The 26,245-nt window shown below is 39.6% G+C and overlaps 1 protein-coding gene across 1 annotated transcript in view; it reads right to left on the reverse strand.

Moving 5' to 3' along the window:
- ccdc88b (coiled-coil domain containing 88B) overlaps positions 1-26,245 on the reverse strand; it is a 58,870-nt gene that overhangs the window by 6,938 nt on the left and 25,687 nt on the right. Inside the window, exons 14-24 of the mRNA XM_061725578.1 lie at positions 26,012-26,080; positions 22,902-23,600; positions 20,298-20,477; positions 16,896-17,236; positions 16,560-16,719; positions 15,360-15,734; positions 10,804-10,965; positions 10,363-10,640; positions 9,968-10,111; positions 7,401-7,587; positions 1,993-2,138 (exon numbers count right to left, since the gene is read on the reverse strand). Of these exons, the coding sequence (XP_061581562.1) occupies positions 1,993-2,138; positions 7,401-7,587; positions 9,968-10,111; positions 10,363-10,640; positions 10,804-10,965; positions 15,360-15,734; positions 16,560-16,719; positions 16,896-17,236; positions 20,298-20,477; positions 22,902-23,600; positions 26,012-26,080 (2,741 nt within the window). The remainder of the gene's footprint in view (positions 1-1,992; positions 2,139-7,400; positions 7,588-9,967; positions 10,112-10,362; positions 10,641-10,803; positions 10,966-15,359; positions 15,735-16,559; positions 16,720-16,895; positions 17,237-20,297; positions 20,478-22,901; positions 23,601-26,011; positions 26,081-26,245) is intronic.

The raw sequence follows: 26,245 nt of genomic DNA on the forward strand, positions 1-26,245 counted from the left end.
ATTGTTTTTCTGAGATTGATTTTTACCCAACTTTAAAACCTGGCAAGGAAGAGAAGACTTCATTTATTTTTTAATGTCCCAATAAAAAAAAACTTAGCTTCCACTTCATTCATAAGAGAAGGTTGTATGAAAGGAACAGTGTAAAAAAATATGAAAATCGCATAAAAAAAATCAATACTCCTGCAATTCAAATAAACAAAGAAAAAGCCTTAAAATCATTACATCAAAGGAAGAAGTGTTGCATGATCTCTTTCGTGTATCACAGTTCACTGTTAATGGCAAGCTCTCAAACTTTCTGCTTGATTCCCATAAACAGCATTTTTTTTTTACCCTGTCTCATAAAGAAATAAAAAAATGAAATAAAAGATTTATTTTTGTATTTCAATGATTAAAACTCCTCTGATACTGTGATTGACTGGTGCCCTGTCTGGGATGTGATTGACTGGTGGGTGAGTGAGTGAGTGAGTGATTGACTGGTGGGTGAGTGAGTGAGTGAGTGATTGACTGGTGGGTGAGTGAGTGAGTGAGTGATTGACTGGTGGGTGAGTGAGTGAGTGAGTGAGTGAGTGAGTGAGTGAGTGAGTGAGTGAGTGAGTGAGTGAGTGAGTGAGTGAGTGAGTGAGTGAGTGAGTGAGTGAGTGAGTGAGTGAGTGAGTGAGTGAGTGAGTGAGTGAGTGAGTGAGTGAGTGAGTGAGTGAGTGAGTGAGTGAGTGAGTGAGTGAGTGAGTGTGAAATTTTGCAGTTTAGAAAATGTTTGTCAGTAGATTAGGACATAGTATACATAAAGGTATGCTATCATATGCTTCCTTCATTGTTCTCATAGTAACACAATACATTTTACTTGCAGTTTCTTTATACAAAGCTTCTTTGGGGAAATATCTGAGAATTTACAAAAAAGTAAATTCTCAGCCATTAAGGTTATAAAGAAAAAACAACAACTGCTATGTAATAGCCTTGGTGCTGAAAAGAGTCCTGGGCTCTACATGCCCCCTCTGGCCAGCCGGGGCACCAGATGGGGTGGGGAGGATCTGGGGAGGATGTTGCTAGAATAACCTGATCCTTCCACGCGCCAGGGAAGCCCCACCCTGTCTGGTGAAAAGAAGCGGCCTGCTCACTCCTCAAGTAACGAGGAGACAGTGCAGGGCCTTCCAGGGTTGGCAGGGGATGGCAATGCCCAGGACTGATACTTAGGAGCACTGGGTGATAAAAATGGGGAAAAAAATCAGGGGATATAAATCTATATAAAAACTTTATTTATTTTATTTTTTTTAAATCGGTGAAGGATTTCAGAGACTATTTCATCTGAAATAAACATAACCTTCTCTGGAGTAAGTTATTCATGATCTAGCCAGATTAAAAGAGAGACATATATGTGGTTTTGGAAATCCTGGCTTGACTCGGCAGACATCACTTATCCATTTATTTGCCTTTGTGGTACAGACCCCTGGTAAGGTCATGATGACTGATTTTTTGTTCTGATATCTTTTCCACATGAAACGCGAGTCAAAATAACACAGCTTTTAAATAGGCTTACCAGTGTAACAAGTATTACACTTACAGACCCTGCAAGCTGCGGATCTAAAATATGCCATAAAAGCATATGAAGCACTAGAAGGTCATATTATATGAAATGTATATGAAATTTGACATAGACACATCAATAAGCAGAAATACAGTGATACATTCAAGAAATAAGCTGAAAATTGCCAGATGAAAACATATACTTTCTAAGAAATTTGGTCAATTAGACTTTTAAAGGGAACGTAGCTCTGGAAGCTCAGTGTAATCTTTGAATTAACCTTCAAGTCAGTCAGAAAGGCAGCGGCTGACTGCCCAGAAATATTTACTCTCACATATGGCATTAAGTTAACATCAGTGTTCTAAGATCAGGAAATCTGATTATTTTTCAGTCCACTCTTCTTTTTGGTGATGATTTCCAACAAATGATCTGCTTTGTGTGTGGAGCAGAAGTTTGTGTGCGTTTGTACTCACTGATACTCCCTCTGCTGTGAATAGTGCTGGTCACGGCTCTCCAGGCTCTGCTCCAGTAAAGCCCGGTTCTCCTTCAGCAGACTCTGGGTCTGCTCCGCTAGGTGTCGGTTCTCCTCCTCCATGTTCCCCTTTAACTGGGTCAACAGCTAGACAGGAGAACAGAAATGCCACAAAATGAATATTTAAGGAAAACCAGATTCTACGGTGTCAGGAATACAGATAGTACTGTATGTCTCAGCATGATTAAGCTGAGGATTTTTTGGTTCTGTTCATTTGTTTTGCCTAAAGGTGATTGGCAGGATTTACAGCAAAGACTAATTGACCCACAGAGGATAGCACAGTTTTTGATTTAACTATACAAACTATCCCCGTGACCCTGCAAAGTATAAAGCGGGTATAGATAATGGATGGATGGATGGATGGATGGATATAAAAACTATACATACTGCCTGATCAAACATAATTTGAGTGCTGTATGATTCTGTAGATCATCTGCAGAGAACTGAATGTTCATGTCTCCATTAAAAATGGCATGTGAAACAAGCTGCCCATTAATCTAAACATCCAGCTGTACTGCACAAATTCAGCTCTAAAAATGGCTGGCATTACATAAGACACAAATTTGTGAAATCATCCACACACAGTTTCTATCACTGTGGAACTAATGAAAACAAACCAGCATTTTTTTTTTTTAAATCTCCAGGGACCATGTGTGCAGTTAGAAGGCATTTAAAAACCCTTTGCTGTCAGAGTATTGCACCCCAGTATCTTCAGAGGACAGATAAGAGATCTGCCAAGGGGAAACAAAACGTCTCCCAAACACACACACGTCTGATTTTGTCTATTAACAAAGTTTTGCTTTTCATAAATTACCATCAACACTTGTCAATCAACACATTAATCTGTGTAAATTCTGCCAGATTAACCCATCTTGAGACTGTTTTGACAGAAAAAGAGGTTTAGACTTTATGTGCGGTATTTTTGCAGAATTGTAATAGTTGTTTAGTCTTTTTTCAGGCAAGGCAAGTTTATTTCTAAAGCACATTTCAACAATAAGGTGATTCAAAGTGCTTTACAAAAACATTAAAAGATAAATAAAGAGCACACTTTAAAATTTTATGAAATAAGAACAATAGATGAAAATCAGTAGTGAAAATATAATTACATTTTGAAAAGTACCAGCGCAGATTTAAAGCTTTACTCAAAGGCAGCTGAGAATAGGTGAGTCTTCAACCTGAACTTAAATAAACTGAGTGTTTCAGCTGATCTGATACTTTTTCTGGGAGTTTGTTCCAGACCTATGGAGCATAGCAGCTGAAAGCAGCTTCTCCATGTCTGGTTCTGACTCTGGGAACTGATAAAAACTGGACCCCGATGACCTGAGGGGTCTGGAAGGTCACTGATGTGTTTTGGTCCTAAACCATTCAGAGCTTTATAGACGAGCATCAGGGCCCGGTTTTTCAAAAGGTTTAATCCGGATCAAATTGATCCGGATTTAGTAACCCTTTTTTTTGCTATCCAGGATCACGTAATCCAGCTTACTTTTGAGCCGGTTTTTCAAAGCAACATCGGATTGGATCAATCTGATCCGGATAGAAACTTTTCAGGATCACCAAATCTGGATAACCAGTGCTCAAATAGGGTAGGAAACACAATGTAGAACTATAGATATGTAAAGAGCAACAAGTAGAATAGCCAGTGTGGGGTCAATAAAGTTTATTTGTATTTGAAACAAATAAATATTTGTATTTGAAATGAAGCCCCTTGGAGACCCTGACCAACCTCCTGCATTCTGCCAGAACGAGCAAACAGGACGTGCAACAAGGGACGCAATAGTTAGACACTATTTCTGATTTGGATTGGTTTTGGATTTCAAAAACCAGTGATGCCATTGCCATTGCTTTGTTATTCTGTTTTATCATTGCATGCATCACTAAAAAATCATCTAAAAACAAAACAAAAATATTTTTGATTGTGATGAATTATAATATTATAATTAGTGACAGAATGATATATATTATTTGTGGTCAATATTGACAGCTGTTTGGGGGATTATTTTATGAGGCCAAACTCTTTCTACTTTGCTGTAGGCCTATACTGAAAGGCTGAATACGTTATAACCTACCTAATCACTGTAGCCTGACGGATGAACAAATCAAATTAAAACCTTATGAATAAATAGGATATCTTGTAGGCTATACTGCATGATCCAAATATAGTGTTATTTGATACAATTTTAAAGTTTCATTACATTTTGGGCCTGAAATCTACGCTGAATCCACCCTTCTGATGGGATCAGTTTAATCCCGATTTTTTGGATCAAAGTGATCCCAATCCTACTAAAAAGTTTTGAAAAACCCAAACTGAAGGTTTGATCCAGATCAAAACCAGGATTGGATTACGTGATCTAATCCGATTACGTAATCCGTTTTGTCTTTTGAAAAACCCATTTTCATGATTTGATCCAATCCCTTATCCAAAATCCGAGCGGATTACTTTTGAAAAACCGGGCCCTGAACGTTAAAGTGTATCTTCTGACAGACAGGTAGCCAGTGTAAAGATCTCAGAGCTGAACTGATGTGGCTGCATTAGTCTAACTGACTTTTTAAGTAGACCTGTAAAGATGCTGGTACAAAAATCAAACCTACTAAAGATCAAAGAATGGACTAGTTTTTCCAGGTCCTGCTGGGATCTTTTATCATTGATATATTGTTAAGGTGATAGTGGGCTGACTTTGTTATTGCCTTAATGTGTTTTTCCAAATTTAGGTCTGAGTCCATCACTAAACCTTGTTTAACTGGAGAAAGTTGTGGCACATCCAGTCATTAATCCCCTCAATGCATTTACCAAGAGCCTGTACAGGGCCTGAGTGTCCTGGTGACATTGTTGTATACTGTATATCTGCATGTTATCTGCTTAGCTGGTAGTTTATTTTGCTGTTCTTCATTATCTGTGCCAGTGGGAGCATGTACTTGTTAAACAGACGAGGTCCCGTGATGGAACCTCGGGGAACTCCACATGTGATTCTTGTCTGCTCAAATGTAAAGTTACTTATTGACACAAAATACTTCCTAATACTTCCTCTAAGTATGTATTGAACCAGTTTAGTACAGTTCTGGAAAGACAGTTTTCCAGTCATTTGACTAAAATATTATAGTCAACTGTATCAAATGCAGCACTGAGCTCCAGTAAAACTAAGACCGTATTCAAACATATGTCATTAAACACTTTGGTCAGCGCAGTCTCAGTGTGGTGCTGTCTAAAACCTGACTGACTAGAAAACATCATTTCAGTTGCTTTTTGTTTTAGTTATTTAGCTGTTGAAAAACTGCTTTTTCAATGATCTTACTTAAAAATGGAAGATTTGAGATGAGCCTGTAGTTATTCATTTGTGTCTTGTCCAGATTTACCTTTTTCAGCACAGGTTTGATTACAGCTGTTTTTAGTGGTTCTGGAAACACATCTGACATTAAGGACAAGTTCATGATTAGTAACAGGTGTGACTCCAAAATATTTGAGACCTTTTCGAAAAAATCTAAACAGCAAGAAGTTCAGCTGATGTAAGATGTCCTCCAGGTCTTTGCTGTTAATGGGTTAAAACTGTGTCATGGTGTTTAAACTGGTTTTCAGTGGACACATCCTAAATCTGCTGTTGATGTACCGACTGCTTGTCTAAGATTTGTCTGTGAAGAATTTGGCAACATCATTGCAGGCCATAGTGGAGTGAAATTCAGTTCCCACTGACACAGAAACCCCCTGTTAGCCTGTCAACTGTAGCAAATAAGGCCCGAGCATTATGACTGTTTTTAGTGATGTAAGAGAAGTAGGACTTCCTAACAGTCCTCAGTTGTAAATTATAAGAGTGAAGTTACTCTTTATAGATGTCATAATGAACCTGGAGGTTTGTTTTTCTCCATCTGCACTCAGCTTTCCGACACTCTCTTTTCCCATCTTTCACCAGTGTGGAATTTTACCATGGAGACTTCTTCCTTCCAGGGATAACCTTCACCTTAGTGGGAGCAATAGTATCCATAACATTTAAAATTTTAGCATTGAACCCTGAAAACCTAATTGATTGAACCCCCGGACCGGGCATAACATACTGAAATAAATCAGTTTAAAAGGGGAAAAAAACTTTTACAAGGCCCCTTTGATAACTGTTGCTCCAGGGTCAGCTTCTGCTTTCATGAGAAACCCGCTGTTGGACAAGTACGACAAAAAGAAAATGCAAAAAGACATGGGGTGCACTGAATAGACTTGACTAGAATAGATTCAAGATGTTTCATATTTAGCAATATTGAATGAGAACAGGCCATGGCACAAAGATATCCATCAAGCCAACTCTGAATAAACACTTGACACTGGTTAAAAACCTATTTCATAAAAAATAAAGAGGTCAGAGCTCTCCAAGCAGACTCACTGAAAAACACATGATTAATTAAGCCAGAGTACCAAGAAGTTCCACGTACAAAATAAAAATGTGTTTTTATCAGTTTTGCAAACTGCCAAGTGTCTTAAGAATGACTTTGGTTGACGGACTAAAAGGATGCGTTACCTTCTTTGACTCTGTGGTTTATCAACTGCTGTCAGTCAGATTTTGCAGGCTCTACACTCATACAGTGAACCAGTGCAAAGTACAGACCCATCGCTTCTCCCACATGAAAAGAAAATACTCATTTACTTGCTAATGTCACTGAAACTAAAACTAAAAGTTGTCGGAAAGTTTGGCTTAATCTTCTGACGAAGTGTCTTGGCTGCACGTGCGCAGTCCTGCAGCAATTTTCTGTCTCTTCATTTACAAAACCTGCTCATTCTGCAAATGTCCTCAAGCAGTCCTTCTCACAGGACCAGATTATTCAACAGCGCTTTCGTGAGCAGACGAATGAAGCAAAGAAAGTAAAACATCTGTCAGTTGACTTCTTAAATCTTTTACTGAAAGTCATTTTCCACCTGTCATGCATCAAACATCTGCTTGAAAAACATTTTCAATATTCAGCACTTGTTTGACAGCATTACACAGACGACTAAAGCTGTTCAGAGAGAAAAAAGACACCTCTACTCCTTATGAGCTAGTTGGTATTCATTTTCTGTTCGGACTAATACATCATTTTTGAATGATATGTCATGCTGAAACTGGCTTTTTATGATGTATTAGACATCAGCAAGCCAATGAACCCCAGTGATGATCTGCGTTGCTCACTGACGGATCTATGTAAAGTAGCCTCAGAAAACGGCAATAAATTCTCCCTTAATTGCTCAATAATACTTCAGATAAATATATTTGCATTTCAAGTGGGTAATATATTTGAGTTTCTCCAGAGTGGTCATCCAGCAGCTGAAAAAAATGTGTTTGTACAGGTGTGTGGCTGCATATTTTGATATGAGTTTGCTCATTTGGCTCTAATTACCTGGTACTGGCTGGTGAGGCGAGCGCTGCTGAGGTCCAGACTCTGGTTGGTTTCCCTCAGGGCACTGAGTTCCCCCTCCAGCCGAGTCCTCTCTAGCTGGGAGGTGCTAAGCTCTGCCCTCAGCACTGAACCCTGAGCCAGTAGCTCGGCCTGCGACGCCAACCACTCCTTCTGCTGGGCTTGCAGCCTGCAACACCAACACACTTAGATGAGTCCTGTCAAGTGCTTTGAGTCAATGGGATCTCTCAGGGAAGCTTGTGTTATTATTATTATTATTCAATGTGATAATGATCTGGAACTTTGATGAGAAATGTCCCTGAGTTGTGTTTCTGTCCCCCCAATGAATGTTTCCTCTATTTTAAAGGAGCTTGAGGCAAGAATAAGAAATGAGACTCATTAGCGCCACGACGGCCGTCGGGGTTCCTGCAGCCAACAGCGAAGCCGGCACGGGAGAACGGGGAGAACGCGCATGCAGCGTCATTTGACGTCACATCCGCAGCCCAGCGCGGGAAATTCGGGCCCGGAATTGCAGCGCATTTTGCAGCACACAGCCTGTTCAAGGCAACGGAGAGATACACTAGAGGGCTCATTCGTTTTGGTTTGGAACGCTTCATCTGACATTATTACTAGAAAACTTAAAATGTATACGCATTTTTACCACATATACAGAGAGGACAGAAGCAGCCCTGTGCGACAATAGCCATGTTTCAGATCAGTCAGGAAGAAAGTGAGACATATTCACTGTAAATAATCGCTGGTTCATTCATTTACTGTCTGGCACCACAGCTGTGAGAGTTATATGCCTCAGAACCGGAATAGCTAAGTCATCAGAGTTGGTGTCAGTGTCCCCACAATTCAAAAGTTGAGAGCTTATAAGGCAGTTATCGACAAGTTGTTTTTATTAATTTATTTATCCAAACCCAATGAGAGCAGTTAGAGTATGCCACTGTATATTGGTAGAAAAGCAGTTAAACAACGAGCTGTAGAAAAAAATAAAATAAAATGACCAGGCGCTACCAGGTCCTTATATAAATCACTGGTCATTCTTCTGTCCTTTCAGAAGAAATTAGCAATATCATATAAACTAACACTGCAATGGTGGAAACTTTAACATTAGGGGGTAAGGGGAGCAACTCATTTTTGAGACAATGTCAAGTAGCCAATTAGGGAACTACATCCTTCTGCACCGGCCTCCTATTTTATCTGTTTGGCTTGAAATGTTGCGTTGCTGGAAATTTGAATTTAGGTTTCCTTCAATCTTGTTCACATTCTTGTTGTATCTAATCAATCCATGTCTCCATTGATTGCCCGGTCTCTCCTCTTTCCCCTGCCAGTCCATTTGTTGTGATTCCACTTGTGATTCATGGTGCTGCTCCTCTTCTTCAACTTTGTTTTTTTCTCAAATTTCTTGAGGACTTTTACTTCTATTCCCTACTTTTTTTTGTAATAAAAGATATTCCTTGTTACTCCTGCCTCCCTGTTCTCCTGCACTCATACATCACCTTCATCCTGACAGAAACATGCTATAATGTCCAGGCAGGCTCGTCACATGTGAGATATCACAGATTTGGCAGATACTATTATCTATACATATTATTCATATGAATACAAAGGTCATGCTGCCTAAAACTGACTTAAACAAATCCCAACATGCATGTCTTTTTTGCGGTCCTGAAAGATGTAACTTAGTAGTGGTGACGTTCAGGAATTAAAACTACTTATGAGTCATTTACACCTCAAGAGTGATTGAGGTTGAGGTGTCATTGATCCATCTCAGCTAAGTGTTGTCCTCTGCAAGCAAATTATTGACTTGAGTGCATTTTCTCTGGAATTACTACAATACATTAGTCTTCACAGCATTAAGCTTTATAAATGTGAATATTTCCATCTAATATGATATATTTTTGGTCTGATATTGTCAGTAAACCAGTAAAGGAGGCCAGCCCCCTCTCCATCATGACAGCCTGCTATTATAGTCAGTCAGTAATCAATTGCATCAGAATGATAACTGATTAAATAATTATGGTACACAAGTATCTAATGATGATTATCATTATGATTATATACCCATCAGCGTAAGGAGAAATTTAATCAGAACCACTCGTTTCGAGCCACAGATTTGAGTAACCCTGGTCTGCAGCACAGCTGCACACAAGAGAAGGCTGAACAAAATATTCACACATTATACAACCTCACAATCCCCTTTTGAATGCAGGATTTTTGAATGCAGAGGTTCATGGAAAGGATTCTTCATATATATATACACACAAGTAAAGCTTTAATTTCTTTGCTTTCACTTGCATCTCTTGAGTCTCATGTGTTTATGTTTTATGGAATAAAGTCTAGTTTCAGCACATAACCCAAAGGTCTTCAATCAGAGACAAAAATGCACTCAATGCATTATATATATAATACATTTGCATTCAAATCGATTCCTGTATTGCTCACTGTGCTTCATATTGAGGCATTACAAGTGCTGCTCTCTGCATTCAGATGAACATGAGTGCCATGAGAGGGTGATCAAATCTCATGAATGTAATGCTGAAAAAGCTGTCAGGGTTACTTACCTCTCATTGTCTTCTTTCAGCCTCTCCAGCTCCCGTTCCCCCTCAAGCCTGCTCTGGGCCTCTGTCTCCATCTTCTCCCTCTCCATCTTCATCTCTTTTTCTCTCTCCTCCAGCTGGATTTTACCATCCAGGAGTTGTTTGTACCTTGAAAATACAAACATAAAAGTCACTCCCCAAAGGGGGAAAAAAATACAAAATAAAAATCAATGAATGCAAAACAGTGTATCTTAAAAGATGGTCGGGTGTGATGATTCTTTCAGTCTTTATTGTGTGAATTTCAATTTGTTTTTGGAGAGCTACAAGTGCATTCAGTGATTCGAGAGAGAGAGAAAAAAAAATATAGAGAAGATTTTACGTTTTCATAGTTATTTAATGACAGGACTGAGTGTTTCTACCTGCCCTCCAGTTCCCTGTGTTGAGCCTCTAAATTGCGATTGTTACTCCGTAGTTGTGAATGTTTGTCCAGCCACTCTTCTAGCTCCACTTCCTGCTGCTGCTGCAACGCTGTCATCCGTTCGTGGTCCCACCTCAAAGCCTCCATCCTGGCCAGCGACTCCTCACGCTCCCTCGCCCACACCTTTGACTCGGCCTCCAGAGCCGCACATCTGGCCTCGCTCTCACTGCAGCGCGTTAGCACCGCTGCATGCTGGGAACCCAGTGATGCTTGCTCCACCTGTGTGTGTGTGTGTGTGTGTATTTATGAATGAAACACATGAGAAAGGGGTCATTAGATTACTTAGCTTTCATCACAGACTTTACTTTTTCTGTGTAATTCTGTATTTTTATGGATCAGAAATGAAAGCAGCTATTCTCATGGTATCTTCGTGTCATGTCACCTGTAGCTGAGTGTTGAGTGCTTGCAATCTGGTGCAGGAATCCTGCAGGCTCAGGGAGTGCCGACGCAGAGCTTCCAGCTGCTCTTTTAGGTGTTCACACGCCTCTTGGGACTGAGACAACCGCATCCGCAAAGCCTCCTGTTCCGCGACAGCCACCACCCTCTGAGGGGAGAGAAATGTTTTCCTCAGTTTCAATATTGACAAGAGTTACACACAGCCATGTATGATATCAGCCGCATCAGGGGCTCTGCTATCTTTGGCGTCACACACCTCTGAAAATATCCATATTATTTGAATTTGGAATCGAATCTGCAGCTGACATTTTCAAAGCGCCTTCAGTAAGGTGGTGCTTTAAGAGGTGTCTGACATTTTCATCAATGTATAAGTACAGTGATGAAATTCATCATTCATCCAACCTTCTGTAAATAACAAAATATACATATTTTTACTATTTTGGTAAGTGTGATCAGTGAGAGGTGGTACTATTCTGTGAAACTGCTGAAAAAATTAAATCTGGTGTATTTTTTAACATTACTTTTAAGCAACACTTCACAAGTTGTTTTTTGTTTTGTTTTTTAGTCCTTTTGTGCTTCATACCAGCATACTGCTGGTCGAATCATATCTAGGGGATCGCTCCTTTTTTTTCCCCACTCAAACTTTAACACTTCCTTCCTTTTTACAGCGTCTTTCTGCCCTCTGATGTCAGCAGTGAAATGTCACTCTGCACTACGATTCTCCGCTTGAAGAGAGATACTGGGATTTTTCAACCTTGGATTGATTCTTATAATCTTTTTGGGTCTAAATTATTGGTAGCGACATACATATTTGAAATGAGTTAAATATTGAACAGGAGCATTACAAGTTGTGAGCATGAAACTTTGCTGCGTCAAAAAAAAAAGTGCTCATCTTTCCCATCATAAATCAAAGATTAATAGATAAATTGGCCATGGTACTGCCGTTTACATCAATGTACTATCTCCATCAGGGTCAGCTTTCCAGCTGAACCTAACCACCAACATATTCATCAAATCAGATTCATCCACAATCACTGTGTTATTTACAGGCTGAAGCTGACTTTCAGGAAACATGTAATTGCACCATAGCCTATAATGATGATGACATGTGGTTATGTCAGTCTGATGGTGAAATGTGTTTATTTGGACCAAAATTATTAGATAAGGAGCTTAATCAAGTCAAAGACAAAAAAAAAGGATGCAACGGCGTAGTCGTGAACGTGGGAAACTACTGGCTTCCCTGATGTGACTACTACTACTGTATTTCTGTCAAGTGAGGAGAAAAATATTCGATGCTGAACCTGGGATCTGTTGATGCAAAACTCCTCAAAGATCCCCCTGTATCTACAAATGGCAATAATCTCAGCTGATAAACTAAATCTCGGCTATTTGGTTGTTTGATAAAGACTGTAATCCTAAAGTGAGAGTTTTTCTTCCTCCATTCTGGAAAAATAAAAATAAATCACCCAGACAGGCCTGAACGACAGCTCCACTGTCCATATGATGAGTAAAATTACATGATGTGCTCCTCTTTATCTTATTCTTGCAATCTGTAAACTGCCATGGACTATTTCATCTAATTTACTGCCATTTAAAGCTATATACACACACACTCACAAACCAGAATATGTTGCTGATAAAGTCAGTCTGCAAGTATCTCGAATGGAGATTATACAGTTGTCAAAACAGAGTTGACAGACGGCTTATTTCTGTATTTGCCTTCAGTCAGATAATTATCTGCTCACTGGCAAAACATTTTTTTCACGAGGACATGGAAAATTGCCTAATGTCTAGCTGTTAAAGTATTCTCGGCCAGGATGAAACAGCATCTAAAGATTTTTGTTCTGACACAAACAAACATGAGAAACAGGGTCCATGTTTAAAATCACTTTAATTTTGTACCATATTACTCTTTGCCAACTTAAATATTTTGTTGTGGGGTTTTAATGAAAAAGTGCTACATGATTTACCGTAAAAAAAAACAAAACAAAAAAAACACCCGCAATGCTCCTGTCATGTGTAAAGCTCCATGTCAACACTTGGGTCTTTACGGTTCCTCTGAGACGAGGTCCAGAAACAACAGCATGATATGTATCTCCTTACTGCTGTGTGTCAACTGACAACTAAATAGTGTGCAAATGTATAAGATGGGGAGATAGTGAAGCAATGAAAGGACACCCAGAACTACAAACAACACTTCAGGTCAAGAGCAAACACCTTCTTCTGAAGAGGAGTCCCTTTTGTGTGGATTGTGAGCTAATTATCTTTGAGGACCCCTTAAGTGTACAACAATAGTGAATCTAAGATTGTGCAGGCACATTGCACTGTAATCTTAGCTGCACACTGTTAGCTTAGACTTGTACCTGACCTGGTGTTAAACTCCTACGTGATGAAACTAATTTCCTCTTAAATCTCGCTGCGCCATCATCAGCGCCTGCAGTTTAACCTGCAGCTTAAGGTTAGCTTCATCTTAACTATTGTTCCCTCAAACATCTCTCATCAACTTCTGTGGGGATTTCCTCGTGTGTTTGCCATAAAACTTGACCCAAGCATGTTTTAAAAGTCCAAGTCATTGCTTTCACACAAATAATATACCTTTTCTCCCCCTACACAATAGTTTTGTTCATATGAACACTCAGTTGAAGTCATGCACGGTTTTAATGCAGCGTCTATTATTATGGAGTATTATCAATTCACCACAATCATTATAGAGCGCGGAAACAAATGCAAACACACACTTAAAAGTGTCCCTTAAAGTTTCCCGTCAATAGTTGGAAGTGGCCCTTAATGTCATTAACAAGAGTCATGTTGATAAGTTTGATTCAAGCACGGCCCAAACTAAGTGCTTGATTAAAGGATGAAGATGAAATCATCATGTCAGCGCTCTCTCGAACACTAAAATGGCAACAGTGTTCTATATGGGGCTTTTATTTTTTTAAGTGGATAAATATTATTTCTTTGTGTGAAATCAGTTTTATTCGCCTTGCTGACTCAGTGGGGTAAATGTTGACAGTGTAGTTTACTTCCTGGTTTCTACCCAGTTTAACTGTGAATCGGCTGAACCACGCTCGTTCAACTTCAAGCGCAGTTGTGGGTTAAACTTAAAATGTTGCAGTTTGTGTAGTTATTACTGTGTTAAAGGGCGACAGACTTAGCCAAATGCAAACTGACAACGCAATTGGTCCAAAACAACTGCCAAGGATACTATCCAGGACTCAAATCATGATATATTTCTACATTTCTTTGTTTTGTTTTTAATATTGACATGTGTATACATGTATAAAACATTCTTTGACATTCCCACTCATTCATTTATATTAATAATCACCTTACTCTGCAGTTATACCTTTGGTTTTCTTCGTTCTCTGCCAGATCCTCAGTGTTTAGTTGATGTTGTTCCCGTCTTGTCTACCACTTCCTCCCAGCTCAGTCTTGTTTAGATTGTTGTTTCTGGATTCCCTGCTTAAGCAGCACTTTTAGTTTTGTTTAAATTAGTTTTAATTGTTCCTTTCTACTGCCTTTTGAGTTCATATTTCGGGTTATGTTCAACCACATCACATCAAGTTTCTAGACTGAGCTATGCTCTCGGCTCAGCACTTACTTTGCACTCTGGCAAAAGAGGTCATATTCATTAAGTGTAGTTTTGACGTCCCTAGTCTTCTATTTACAGTCTCTGCTCCTCCACTTGTAATCCCATTATTGCATTTCTGTTTAAACATTTACATAAAGCTTCTTAAGTGAGCTTATAAAACATTGTGAACTAAGATTAAACCAGTTATTCTGAAAAAAAAAATAGTTTGGTAGGCTTTAAAGATAAAACTGTCACATTTCCCCCAAAATACTTCTTTAAATTTAATCTGAAGAAGAGTCTGCGGCCCAGAAAACTGAAATGTAATCTCAATTAAAAGTATCATCTAATTCCAATGACAAATATTGTAACATTGAATCGTAGAAATACATTTGAACCCTTTAAAAAGGCAGAAAAGGCAGCACATGGGAAGTTTAATACTTTAAGTAAATTGCAGTGACAATCCTGTTTTATATTATTATTTTTGAGATTTCAAATGCAAGAGGTTTGAAGTAATGTATTTTCAAGATGTTCTATCAGAGTACTTCTATATCAGAAGTCATAACTGCAGGTCAGCATGTAGGAGGGGGAAGTGTCCTAATCTCAAAATGTAATAGAGCTAACGCAAAATCAAACGGACTTAGAAATGCACCAAGGGAAACTCCTGACCTTGGCGATGATGCAGCTTCCCCTTACAGCTTGATGTTGCCATTAATGTGTGTTTTTGAGGCTGAGAGAAACAGTATCAGCTGCAGCAGGACAGCAGCAGAGGAGATAAGGAAGATTAACAGCAGCCGAGGTGACATTTTAAAACTGATGAGCAGAGATAAAACAGGAGTTCTGGAAATAAAGCACTGCACTTGGGGAAGTGGCCTTGTGTGAGCTGATAGCCGTCAACCATCCCTACAGCAACAATTTCAGTGTAATATAGATCAACCTCACACACAGAAATACAGTCTGACACAGATACACACCTCCTTCTCCAGCTCTATCCCCCTCTCGCTCGGCTCTCTCTCCGTCTCTCGTGGGGTGTGAGGGTAGGTCACGGAAAGGCCACCGCCACTGCCAGTTCCAGGGCTTTGATCCAGAGGGGGTGTCTCCTGTGTGTGCGACGATTCTGAATTTGAATCAGACAGAGCCGTTGCCTCTGAGCTTCCTTGTCTCTTTTCTAAAAGGAGGAGAGATTCGTTTTTCTTAAGGCACTGTGAGAGGGACTCCACTCTCTCCTGTGACCGGTTGAGAGAATCCATCGCCGCCTTGAGTTCAGCTTCAGATCTTTGTAGCTTCTGGCTCAGATGTTCCACTTCGGCGGCCAGTTTCTGGGAGCGAGCTTGTTCGTTAGAGAGATCCTGCCATGGCAAAAAGAAATGAGGGAGGGAGGGTATTCATCGAGTAAATCTGGAAAAACAATACCAAACAAAGCGATGATCTTAATAAGAAAAAGCATGATATTTGTGTCTTTGTACTTGTTCAGTTGAGCAGTGGCTGTGTTCAACAGCACATACTGATACTACACAGCATGTTCAGTCTTCTAATCCTCTCCTTCTGGAAATATTGTACTCCACTAAAATCAACCAAGCGTATCCAAAGTTCAATAATTCTCAGTTTATGCTAATATTACGAATTTCTAAGCTTTAGTGATTCATCTTCCAACATGATAAAGGAACAAAATCAAATGTTTGAAATGGGAACCGTGTTTGTGTTGGCATGAATGAGGGCATTAGTCAGCAGGGCACCTGCTGGCTAATGCACAAAGGGCTCCTGACCAAGCCTCAGTATGTGACGAGTTGGGACTGAACATGGGTTGGTGTCTTGTATACCATGATTTCATCCGTCAATAAAATATACATCGTACTTTTTGATACAGAAAGAAGCCTTCTTCTAGGCATTAATCATTTTTCCTTTTATCATAAGAGAGTTGAACTGCACCATACACAACAGTTTTATGTTTTAATATGATAAAAGCAAATATTTAAAATCTCCAGTGGGGCTTACGTTTTTATGACTGTGAGCAACATATAAAATAACTAAACACAGAGGGGAAAAAAGTCTTTAAACTTTTATTTCTTTAGTCTTGATAGGTTAAAGATCTTCATCTGGATGAATTTAACCTCCAGCACATCCCTGCAGTGGTGCACACGCACCCACACCAAGACATACATGCATGTGCACACCTGAGAAAGTGAGCTGATCTTGGCCTGAGTTTCTGCATGCTGCTCCTGCAGCTGCTGTTTACCCTCCTTCATGCTGCTTAATCGAGTGCTGAGCTCTTTCTCCAGGTCCTGCAGACGAGTGCAGAGCTCCTTGGACTCAGACAGCTGCTGACACACGCGTCTACACACATACACACAGAGACACCAGCAGGAGCAGAAACACAGGTCAGGCAAAGGTTGTCTAAAGATGGAGTTGCCATGAACAGATAAATGCAAGGCACAACTAAAAGGACCTCTCCGATGCCTAAAGTTAATTGAGTAATTGAGGTTAAAAGCGTGTGTAGTGGAATGTGGTACCTATGTTCAGCATCCAGAGTGCAAGCTCTCTGGTTGCTGTGCTCCAGGGCCAAGGTCGTGCTCTCCAGCTGCTGCCTGAGTCTTGCTACCTCCCTCTCTCTCTGGCGGCCCTCTTTCCGACGGTCGTCCAGCTCCGACTGGCACACCTCTTTCTCCTGCTCCAACCGTGAAGCCTCCAGCAGCGCCTGGTCTCTTGCCCTGGCCAGAGATTCACCCTCCACGTTTGCCTCACGGAGCTCTGCCTCCAACTGCTCTTCCCGACGACGGGAAGTTTCCAGACCGCGCGCCTGACGTTCCAGGTCCGCTCTGAGAGTCTGGACGGTAAGCTCTAACTGGTCCTTCTGGCAAACCAAAAAGGAAGAATATCAGATTAAGTTTTCTTTTCTAACAGGCAGATTAGATGAGATACTACAAGCTACAAGCCTGTTCACATAACACTGTCTGATTTATCTGTGTTTACCAAATAAATAAATAAATATAAATATAAAATGCCGTTTGAGTGAACTCCTCTCGGTTTAAAGAAATATTTAAAACAAGATGCATGTGTTACTATCAAAATTTACTGACAGATTCATAACTTTACGACTCTACTATAAAACATAAACCATAATTTTTCTATTTCAAAATTGGAAAATTTTAGCTTCGGTCCATTTGAAGAAATCGTAAGGGTTTTCTGGATGATTTCAAATCTTCTTTAATTTTAAACAAAACATCAACAAAACCCAAAGAGCTTGCTCCTCATTCCCTGTGAATGGCTGAAAGTTGTTATTCCATGATATTCAATGCTATGCTTATATCCTGTAACTCCAGTACCGGAGTAGAATGTAACGTATGTAATGAATGTAACATATATACGCCTATGGTTACTGTTGCCTAGGAATGGAAATAAAGAGTAGCAGAGCTGCAAAGTGGAGGTGAAAGTATCCAGTTTGTCGTACAATATAGATTATTACACATCGGAAGTAATCTATCACAACAACAGTAATTTTCTGACATTTTCCGACATTGTGCTGTTGCACATTTGTTTGCCGTGGGAGATTGTCTTGTTTTTTGTGGGAAATTATCCAATTTCAGTCCAAAAAACATGATTTAGTTACCGCAAATAATTTGACCCTGTTGAGGGCCCGTGCCCAAAGCAGAGCGACTGGTAGAGTAATTAAATACTTCAGTCAGTGGGTGGCAGTAGATAGCACCCTAATGACTGTTCATTTTACACCAACAAGTGCAAGATGTGGCGGTAGTGTGCCAGGGGGTTGTTTTATTCTTAAAAATTTGATGTGCCTCAAAAATGGCTGAAACCCTACTGGGCTAAAGCGATGTTTGTTATGTTTTTGTGGGCAGTCTGCAAACACTCTGTTTATCTCAGTTAATGGAGTCAGAGCAGTGTATGCAGAATGTTTTTTTCTTTTCTCTTTTGTTTTTGTATTACGGTGTAGCAGGATATGGGCATCGAGCAGCAGGCGCGTGGTGACCAGATATTCACTCAATGCAACTAAAAAAATACTCTGGGTTAGAAATCCCGCGGAAACGCTTACCATGCCTTTAAAAAGGCCTATCTCCCAGGACTCCTCTCAGCTCTGTCTGGCGAGACTGTTGAGCCAAAACGGTGACATTTGAGGCAGCTGTTCACTTTTTTGTTTGCAGCTTGGCAAACAGTTCACCAGATTTTTGCAAAAAAGTCTTTGATGGTGATGAAGATGATAAACAACAACAAAAAAAGAGGAAAAATACAACTGTGTGAGGGGTTTTGGCATCTTAGGAACGGGATTGCCTTTCAGTACTCAAGTGCCAGTCAAGTACTGTACAGTTTTGCACCTCAGCAAGTATTTGAAAACTACTTTAGGTTTGCTTACAACCAAAGCTTCATCTAGATTTAGAGCAAGATCAAATTTTCTGTGTGACCTCTAGAAGCAACTCATCTCTTTTGATTAAGTTTCCTCACAGAGTGCTTAAGAAACCCCTGTGTATGAATGAAGGAGAAATGGAAGAGTTGCAATCCTTTAGCAGGGTTTTATTCATCCCCAAAGCTTAAATAAGTAGACCGCACTTCATGTTTCATTTAGCACTCACCAAATCAAATCGTGTTCTGATTCTCTGATTCTCATTCTGGTGGTCAGGGTGTGAAGTCTATCTCAAAAATAACTTGGATTTTTTTTCTGTTTTATGAAAAAAATCATCAAATATTAAAAGAGACAAATTTTCTATTTGATGCTGACTGTTCTGATGTACAGCTGGAGTAATTTCATTCATAAAGCAAAGTGACAGCACAGCAGCGTCTGCTCTGATATTTAAAGAGCACTGCTGAGTTTAGTGGGTCAGAAATTAAAAGAAGAAACACTATTTTCCGGCAGAGAGTTTGGCATGCTGTCATGATTAAAGACATTTACTGGGACCTAAGGCTCAGCTTCTGCTGCACTTCTAGGACAAACAAGTGTCTAAAATCTACAGATCTGGGTTTCTTAGACCCTGATACTGCAGTTCGGTCGCATCAGAGAAGAGCAAGGTCGTTTTAGGTTGAAAACACTTAAAACATGTTTGAACTTGCCTTTAATTACTCTTCAAAAACTAGATTTCATTAGCTAATCCTGGGTGAATTCAAAGTAAACTGCATATGTACGATAACATTTGTGTTATTGAACCTTTAGGCGCAAGAACTACAATTAAGATGAGATGTTCTGTTTCTGAAAAAGAGATGGGGAGACACAAAGGAATACTGCAGGATCAGAAGAAGCTTTTTATTTCTTTCCCAGTTCTTCCTGAGGGGGAGGTATCCTCACACCCCTCATATGCTATTTTCTGAAATGCTGACTAAGTGGTGCTCTTTTTTCCTTAGCTTGCGATTTTTCCAAAGTCTTGAAATTTTACTGCAAATAGCACATTAAACATAGCATTCACTATGACTTAAACCGTCTGAAGTTGAGTGCCTGAAAAAGGTGATTTTTGCTTTGGTTTGTCCATAAACTATATCCTAGAGAATGCACTAAAGCATTGACCCGGATCTCTGCTCGGACTGTGGATGAGTTTGTTTGTTTTTTTTTTATGATTATTGCTGTTTACATGAATACAGGTTGCTGTACTGGGCTTTTAATGATTTTTTTTTTTGTTTGTTTAGTTTTTTTAATCCATTTCATTTATTCAAGTCCAGCCCCTGCTAAACAATTTCTTCTCACGATAATGTAATACGTTTCCAAACCTGTGGAAAGGAATTCAATCTGGCAAGAGATATTATAGTACGATGCTTGGAAAGATTTAACAATAATCAAACTGCATTCTTCCTTTCATTGGTTGGTATTTAATGTTTACTCTTGTTCTATTTCCCTGATGTAATGACATGTGCCACATGTGTAGAAATGTGTCTGCGTTTGGTGGAGTGTGTTTGTGCATGTACAGTCTGACTCCGACCTTGCGCTGGGCAGCACGAAGAGTGTCCACCGTGCTGCGTAGCACGTCTCTGTCTCTCTCGAGTGTAGCCCGCTCCCCCTCCAGGGTGGCGATGACCGTGGTTTGCATCTGATGAAGCTCCGCTTGGCTGCGCAGGCGGCACAGCTCCTCCTCCATGGCCAGACCCTCAGACTGAAGAGCCTGAGGAAAAAGAAATTCATGGCGATGTGTAGCCTCCACTGAGCCAGCAAACACGCTGACTCTGAATCTACTAATATCATAATTTGTAGGTCTCTTTTCCTGTGGGTTTTCCGAAAGTGAATTCAATGTAACCCTAAATATAATATGGAAAATGGAAGTGAAAAAAAAGCATCTTTCATTTTCCATGTCATCCCAGTTTTTTTTTCTAAATTAAGGTTATACGACTAAAAATCTTGAGGAACAACTCCTTAAGAACAGAACTACAAAGGTGCATGCTTTTTTGGTTTGGATTCAGTATAAATAATCATGTAATTCTTGGTTGGTAAGCTTCTACTTCTTTTCTTTCCTTGGTTTGTTTAATTTCCTGCAACAATTCTTCACCACCTCTGTTTAAATAATTAATCTCCCACCTGAGTACCTACATTTCCTGGGTTAAAATCCTAATAAGCATGTTTTTTTTTCCATTTTCTGCAGCAATCCATATTTTCCTTCTCTATTTTCCTATGACTGGTGTTTGCCTGGTTGTTAGATTTAGTCTTATCTAGACTTAATCGCATCCTGTTATTGTTGTTTTTTTTTCTTTTTTCACCATTCCTTTTTTCTTTTTGCTTCCTTGTCTGTATTGACTACTCAGTTACTCCATGCCTGCCTCTGACGTCAGCCTTGTTCAGTTAAGTCCCAATAAAACACATGTGTTTCGTGTACAACCCCCTTTCCCCCTTAAAGCCCACTTTTCTCTGATTGATTTGCTTCAGTAGCCTGATCATAAACTACCAACCTTTCCACAAGGCATGAAGTTAGTAAACACCCCGAAGTGCAAGCAATTCATAGCAAGTCATAAGCAATTTCAGATGCTTTTCCAGGAAATTATATATGTGAGGGAGAGACTTTCCTTTAGCAGTCTTTGCTTTGAAAATAATATAACATCATGACACCCGTATGTTTTGCAGGTATAATGTTAGACACACGGTGCAACTAAAGCTGGAAAGAAATATATTATTTCTTTAAAGTGTTCTAATTCTAATTCTGACATCTGATTATCTAAGTTTCTGTTACTGTAGCATATAAACTATTCAGGGCTGATGATAAACGGCAGTCTGCAGACTGACACCCCTGCAGTCATGGGGTTTGCTTGGCTGAAGGGGGGTCTTTCAAGACAATAACCATCTCAAAGCTTTTTTACTTTATCTCTTAAAAATGCTGGACAATAAAATGAGTGGATTTAAGAGATAGTTTGATGTTAGTATTAATCTCATTTTCTATTCAGACATTTTAATCTGCTGTACAAGATGTATCTTAGAGAATATAGAACTGTTTCAAAGTGTAATAAAATAGTCAAAATGGTAATGCTTTTTCCTATTTTATTTGATGAGAAGTGATGCTTCCTCGCTTTCTCGTGTGATACATCTCAAAAATATTAGTTTCAATTTCATTTAATCAGCTTGATCAAAATATAAGCCTACTCAACCCACTTTTGATCCCTGCACCTCCCCCCCCCTTTGACCCCACTCTTTGACAGCATGGAGAGATACTCCATGCGGCCTGATATTGATTTCCTCATTTTCGTCGCTGCAGTCTGGATCTGAAGAGCTCACTCACCCCTCGCTTCTCAGTCCTCCTCATCAATCGCTTGCCATAAATTAAGTTTCTGGTGTCTTGAAGAAGGATACATGTTTATACCGTGATAATGTGAATACCTTTGCGTTATATACGTTTTTCAGTTTTTAGATGACTGGGTATTGATGTTTTATTGAAAATAACTGTGTTTCTTGAGTCATATTCACATACTGGCCAGCATGAGCTGCACGACCAGAAGTCGTGGTGTCGGATCAAGTTGACTGACTGATGGCAGCATACCTGAATAAAGTCTTGCTACCGAGATACCAATATTGATAACACTTTAGGTAGAAGTGTTCAACCACTTGAGTAAGTGAAAACCTTCAGCTGTGGCCTCTAGGATGTTAAAATGTTTGCACCACAAGCTCCCTGTTTTAGGACAAAAATACCTTTTTACTTTCAATAAATTATAACCTTAAGCAGTTAGTTGTGAGGACATGACAGCGTTTTGAACACAGTCAGTTTTCCACTTGATGCTGCTGATGCTGTATAGTTTATGCCAGTGTGAATCCATACGTCTGGTATTTCTATGATAGTGCCAATTATATCCTAAATATAGTTCTCATAAGTATTGAAAAATTGCTGTCATATCAACCTTGACATTTCATTGCCACTGCTGTGTAATTTTCTTTGGCCCCCCATCTGACGGCATCAATACCTGCTGCTTATGTTTAATCACACTCAATGGCATTTTATTAGCTTATTCATTTATCATGAGATCAACTGTACTGCCCAGCACCCATGACCTTAAAATATTTAGTGGCACTTTATTACTTTTCTAATTGGCCATCTGTCATCCATCCATACCTCAATCTGTCGGCGAGCCTCCACCAGACTCTCTGCTGCTTTCTTCAGACGCTGCAGCTCAGCCTCCACAAGGACCAGTTTCTGCTCAGCCTCCCATGTTCTCCTGCTCTGCTCCCCCAGCTTTGAACGCGTGTCCTGGGCCAGCTTGGCCTGGTGGTCAGCCTCCTCCTGGACCTCCTGGAGCCGCTTTGTCAGAAGCTCCATGTCGGGACCAGACAGAGAACACAGAGCCTGGTGTATAGATTCAATGTCTTTGTAGTTCTCTGTGCAGTGCTTGGGGATCTCTGAAGAAGCGGTCACAGAAGTCTGTTCCTGCTTCCGTTCACTGTCTTTGTTCTGTATCTCCCTTTCTTTTTGACCTCCCTCTGCCTCTCCTCTCCTTTTGGTATGGGTCTTCTTCTCACATGGCTCATTTCTTCCACCTTGAACCCGGAGATGCTCCTCACCCACTCCTGCTTCCCGCTGTGTCCCAATGGTTTCTCCTCTTTTGGGACTCCTCTCCATAAGCTTGACCACTTCCTCCCCGTCTCCCCTGCAGGAATCAGAGCCCTGGACTCCTCTCATCACCTTCTCCTCACCCTCTGAGCCTTCTTTCTTGACAGCTTCTTCTTTTGTCTTGTCATTTAGGTGTTGACGTGGAGTTACCAGCTCTTCCAGTTGCCGCTTTAAAGTGGCATTTTCATTCTTCAAGTTTTGAAACTGAAAAATGGAATTAGAGAGAAATTTAAAACACTGAATCTTGCATTGTTTTTCCTTTTATCTTACATGTAATACATCTAGTGATAAAGAAAACGTATTTCCCCTAAATGCATTAAAATGCCATAAAAAAAGAAAATTGAATTACATAAAAACATAGTATTAGAGTTTGACCTGAAGTATCTTTGACTGATTGCTTCGTTAATATTACATACAGCCCTCCAGCTGTTTGACCTGCTGCCCTCTGGCAGGAGATACAGGTCAGTCCAAGCCTGCACAACCAGGATGACAAACAGCTCCTTCCCTTGGCCCAGCAGAACCATAAACAATCACCAACTGTAATTAGGACTTTTCATTCATCTCCAAATTTCACAACCATGTCCACGTATGTAGTACCTTGCTCAGTTGCATGGTTTGTAAATATGTGTGCATCTATAGTATATTTTGTATGCAAAATTGGACGGCATTGAGGCCTTTAAATAGTTATTTCTTTTTTAAAACCGCCTATTTTGTTATTTTCTTATCTTCATATATTGTGTATATTGTTATCTGTATTTAGATGAGCACATTCTGGAGATGGACCATCATTTTGCTGTAATTCTGTGCAATGACAATAAAAGCTTTCTATTCTGCTCTATGTGATGCATTTTGCATACTAAAGCTTCCCCCTACATAAGTAACCACCAAAAACTAAACATCAAAGCAGCACTGTATAGTTTTCTCTATGAAAGTAGAATTTCAAAATCCTTTTGATGTTTTGATCATCAGGTTGCCTCTGAGTAACGTTGGTGAAGGTCCAATAGCAGCATCAGAAATACTCGTCAATACTGCAAAAGATAAGGGTATAAGGTCCTGAGAGTATTTATATCCATCCATCACCTGCTACCTCTTCATTTTAATTAATAATCTTTTGACAGTTTTACAGGGTAAATGTAGCTAAAAGAAAAAAAAATCTAAAATAATAATATCTCTGCAATGTGCTTCGCATGCATGTGTTAGCCAGGTGTTTGCTTGTTTTTGTTCAGTTTTTGTTGTTTTAGAAAACTAAAATGAATTGTGTGCATCGTTTCCTTATGTGCAAGTTTATTTGTCGAGGTACAGTATGTTGCGTAGGCTACTGTACGTAACAGCTAACTGGGGTTTCACCGCCAGTGGTTTGTCTTGTGCTCTCCGCTGGTTCCTGTGGGCTTTGCTTTCTTTGCCAGTTATACCGACCAATATGTGGGTTCGGTTTTTGACTTTACAATCTGAACTGTTGGATGCTCCAGAGAGGAGGAAAAAAAGAATAAATTCAAAGGCGCTGCTTTAAAGAATTAAATAAAAAGAAGAAGAATACACTGGGCCATAACTATCATAAATTACAGTACATGCAGAGTATACATGAATGCACACAAAAATAGAAGATTTGAACAGCTGTGATATTGCTACAATTGTGTTACAAAATCATCTTATTTATTTTATCTATTTGAGAGATCATTGACTAAAACATCTGACTGGCCTAAGGTACAGGTTTTTCTAGACCACAACAATTAAATAGCAATATGAAAGGTATATACAGGTATAAGTATTTCAACAATAAACTCAGTATGTTGTTTTATTTTATATTATTCTGTTTGACTTGTAAACTTAAAACTAAAATTTGCATTTGGACAGTGACTCAATATTCATTAAATTCGCTTTGTGAAACAACACCGGAAAATGAAGCAATCAAGTTGTGATTTAAGTCTACACTTACAATTTAATATTGTTTTTATTTCTTATACAAGAACCATTATTTATATTTCCTCCACTTATCATTTGGTAAAGCCACTTGAATCAAAGCTGAAAGTATACACTTCAATCACATCTCAATTGTTTTGTTTCAAATCTACCATGTGGATCTACACTTGTGGATGCGACTGTTATTCTGCATCTTTCCACACATTCATTAACAAGATCTTAACGTTTTTCAAACAGTACTTATGTAAGTTCCAGGAAAAGTTACAACTATAACGAACATGAACAGAAGTGTATTCTAGTTAATTGTTATATATCTCTGGTTGTCAGGGCAGCGCTGATGCATGGCTGCTCCACCGACAAGCGGTGCATGAATGTCTGCAGTGTAGAGCTGTAGGAATACAGCTGGAAAGTGCTAAAAATGTGTAAGCCATTTAGCATTTTATCATCTCCACACAAGATGAACCGGTTGTAAAATAAATGCGCCACTGACATTTTATCACTTCATGCAAATATCCCATTGTTTTACTCCCTGAAAATGTTCTTTAAATACTCACATTAAGTTTTGCAAACTGACATTACAACTTCTGTACGCTTTGCTGTTCCCAAAATCTTTTTATCACTGAAACATGTCACATTGACATCCGTTCACTTTAGATGTGCAGTAACCGTTAACCTTCACGTTCCAGGTTGCTCACCTCCCTGAGTGTGTTCTGATGCTCCATCTCCAGGCATGTCAGCTCGTCCTTTGTATCTGGACAATCAGCCTGCAGTGAGGAGAGATGGATAATCAACGCCTACATTTGTTGCATCCTACTTTTTCTGTTTTATGTGTGACTATCACAGCTCAGATAAGCTGATGAGAAAGGCATACACTGTTAACATGCTTCACATTCACAGTGGCAGTTCTTATATACCAAAACTGGTGGTCC

The sequence above is a fragment of the Cololabis saira genome, chromosome 7, assembly GCF_033807715.1.
Source record: "Cololabis saira isolate AMF1-May2022 chromosome 7, fColSai1.1, whole genome shotgun sequence".
In the NCBI taxonomy this organism is placed as follows: domain Eukaryota; kingdom Metazoa; phylum Chordata; class Actinopteri; order Beloniformes; family Belonidae; genus Cololabis; species Cololabis saira.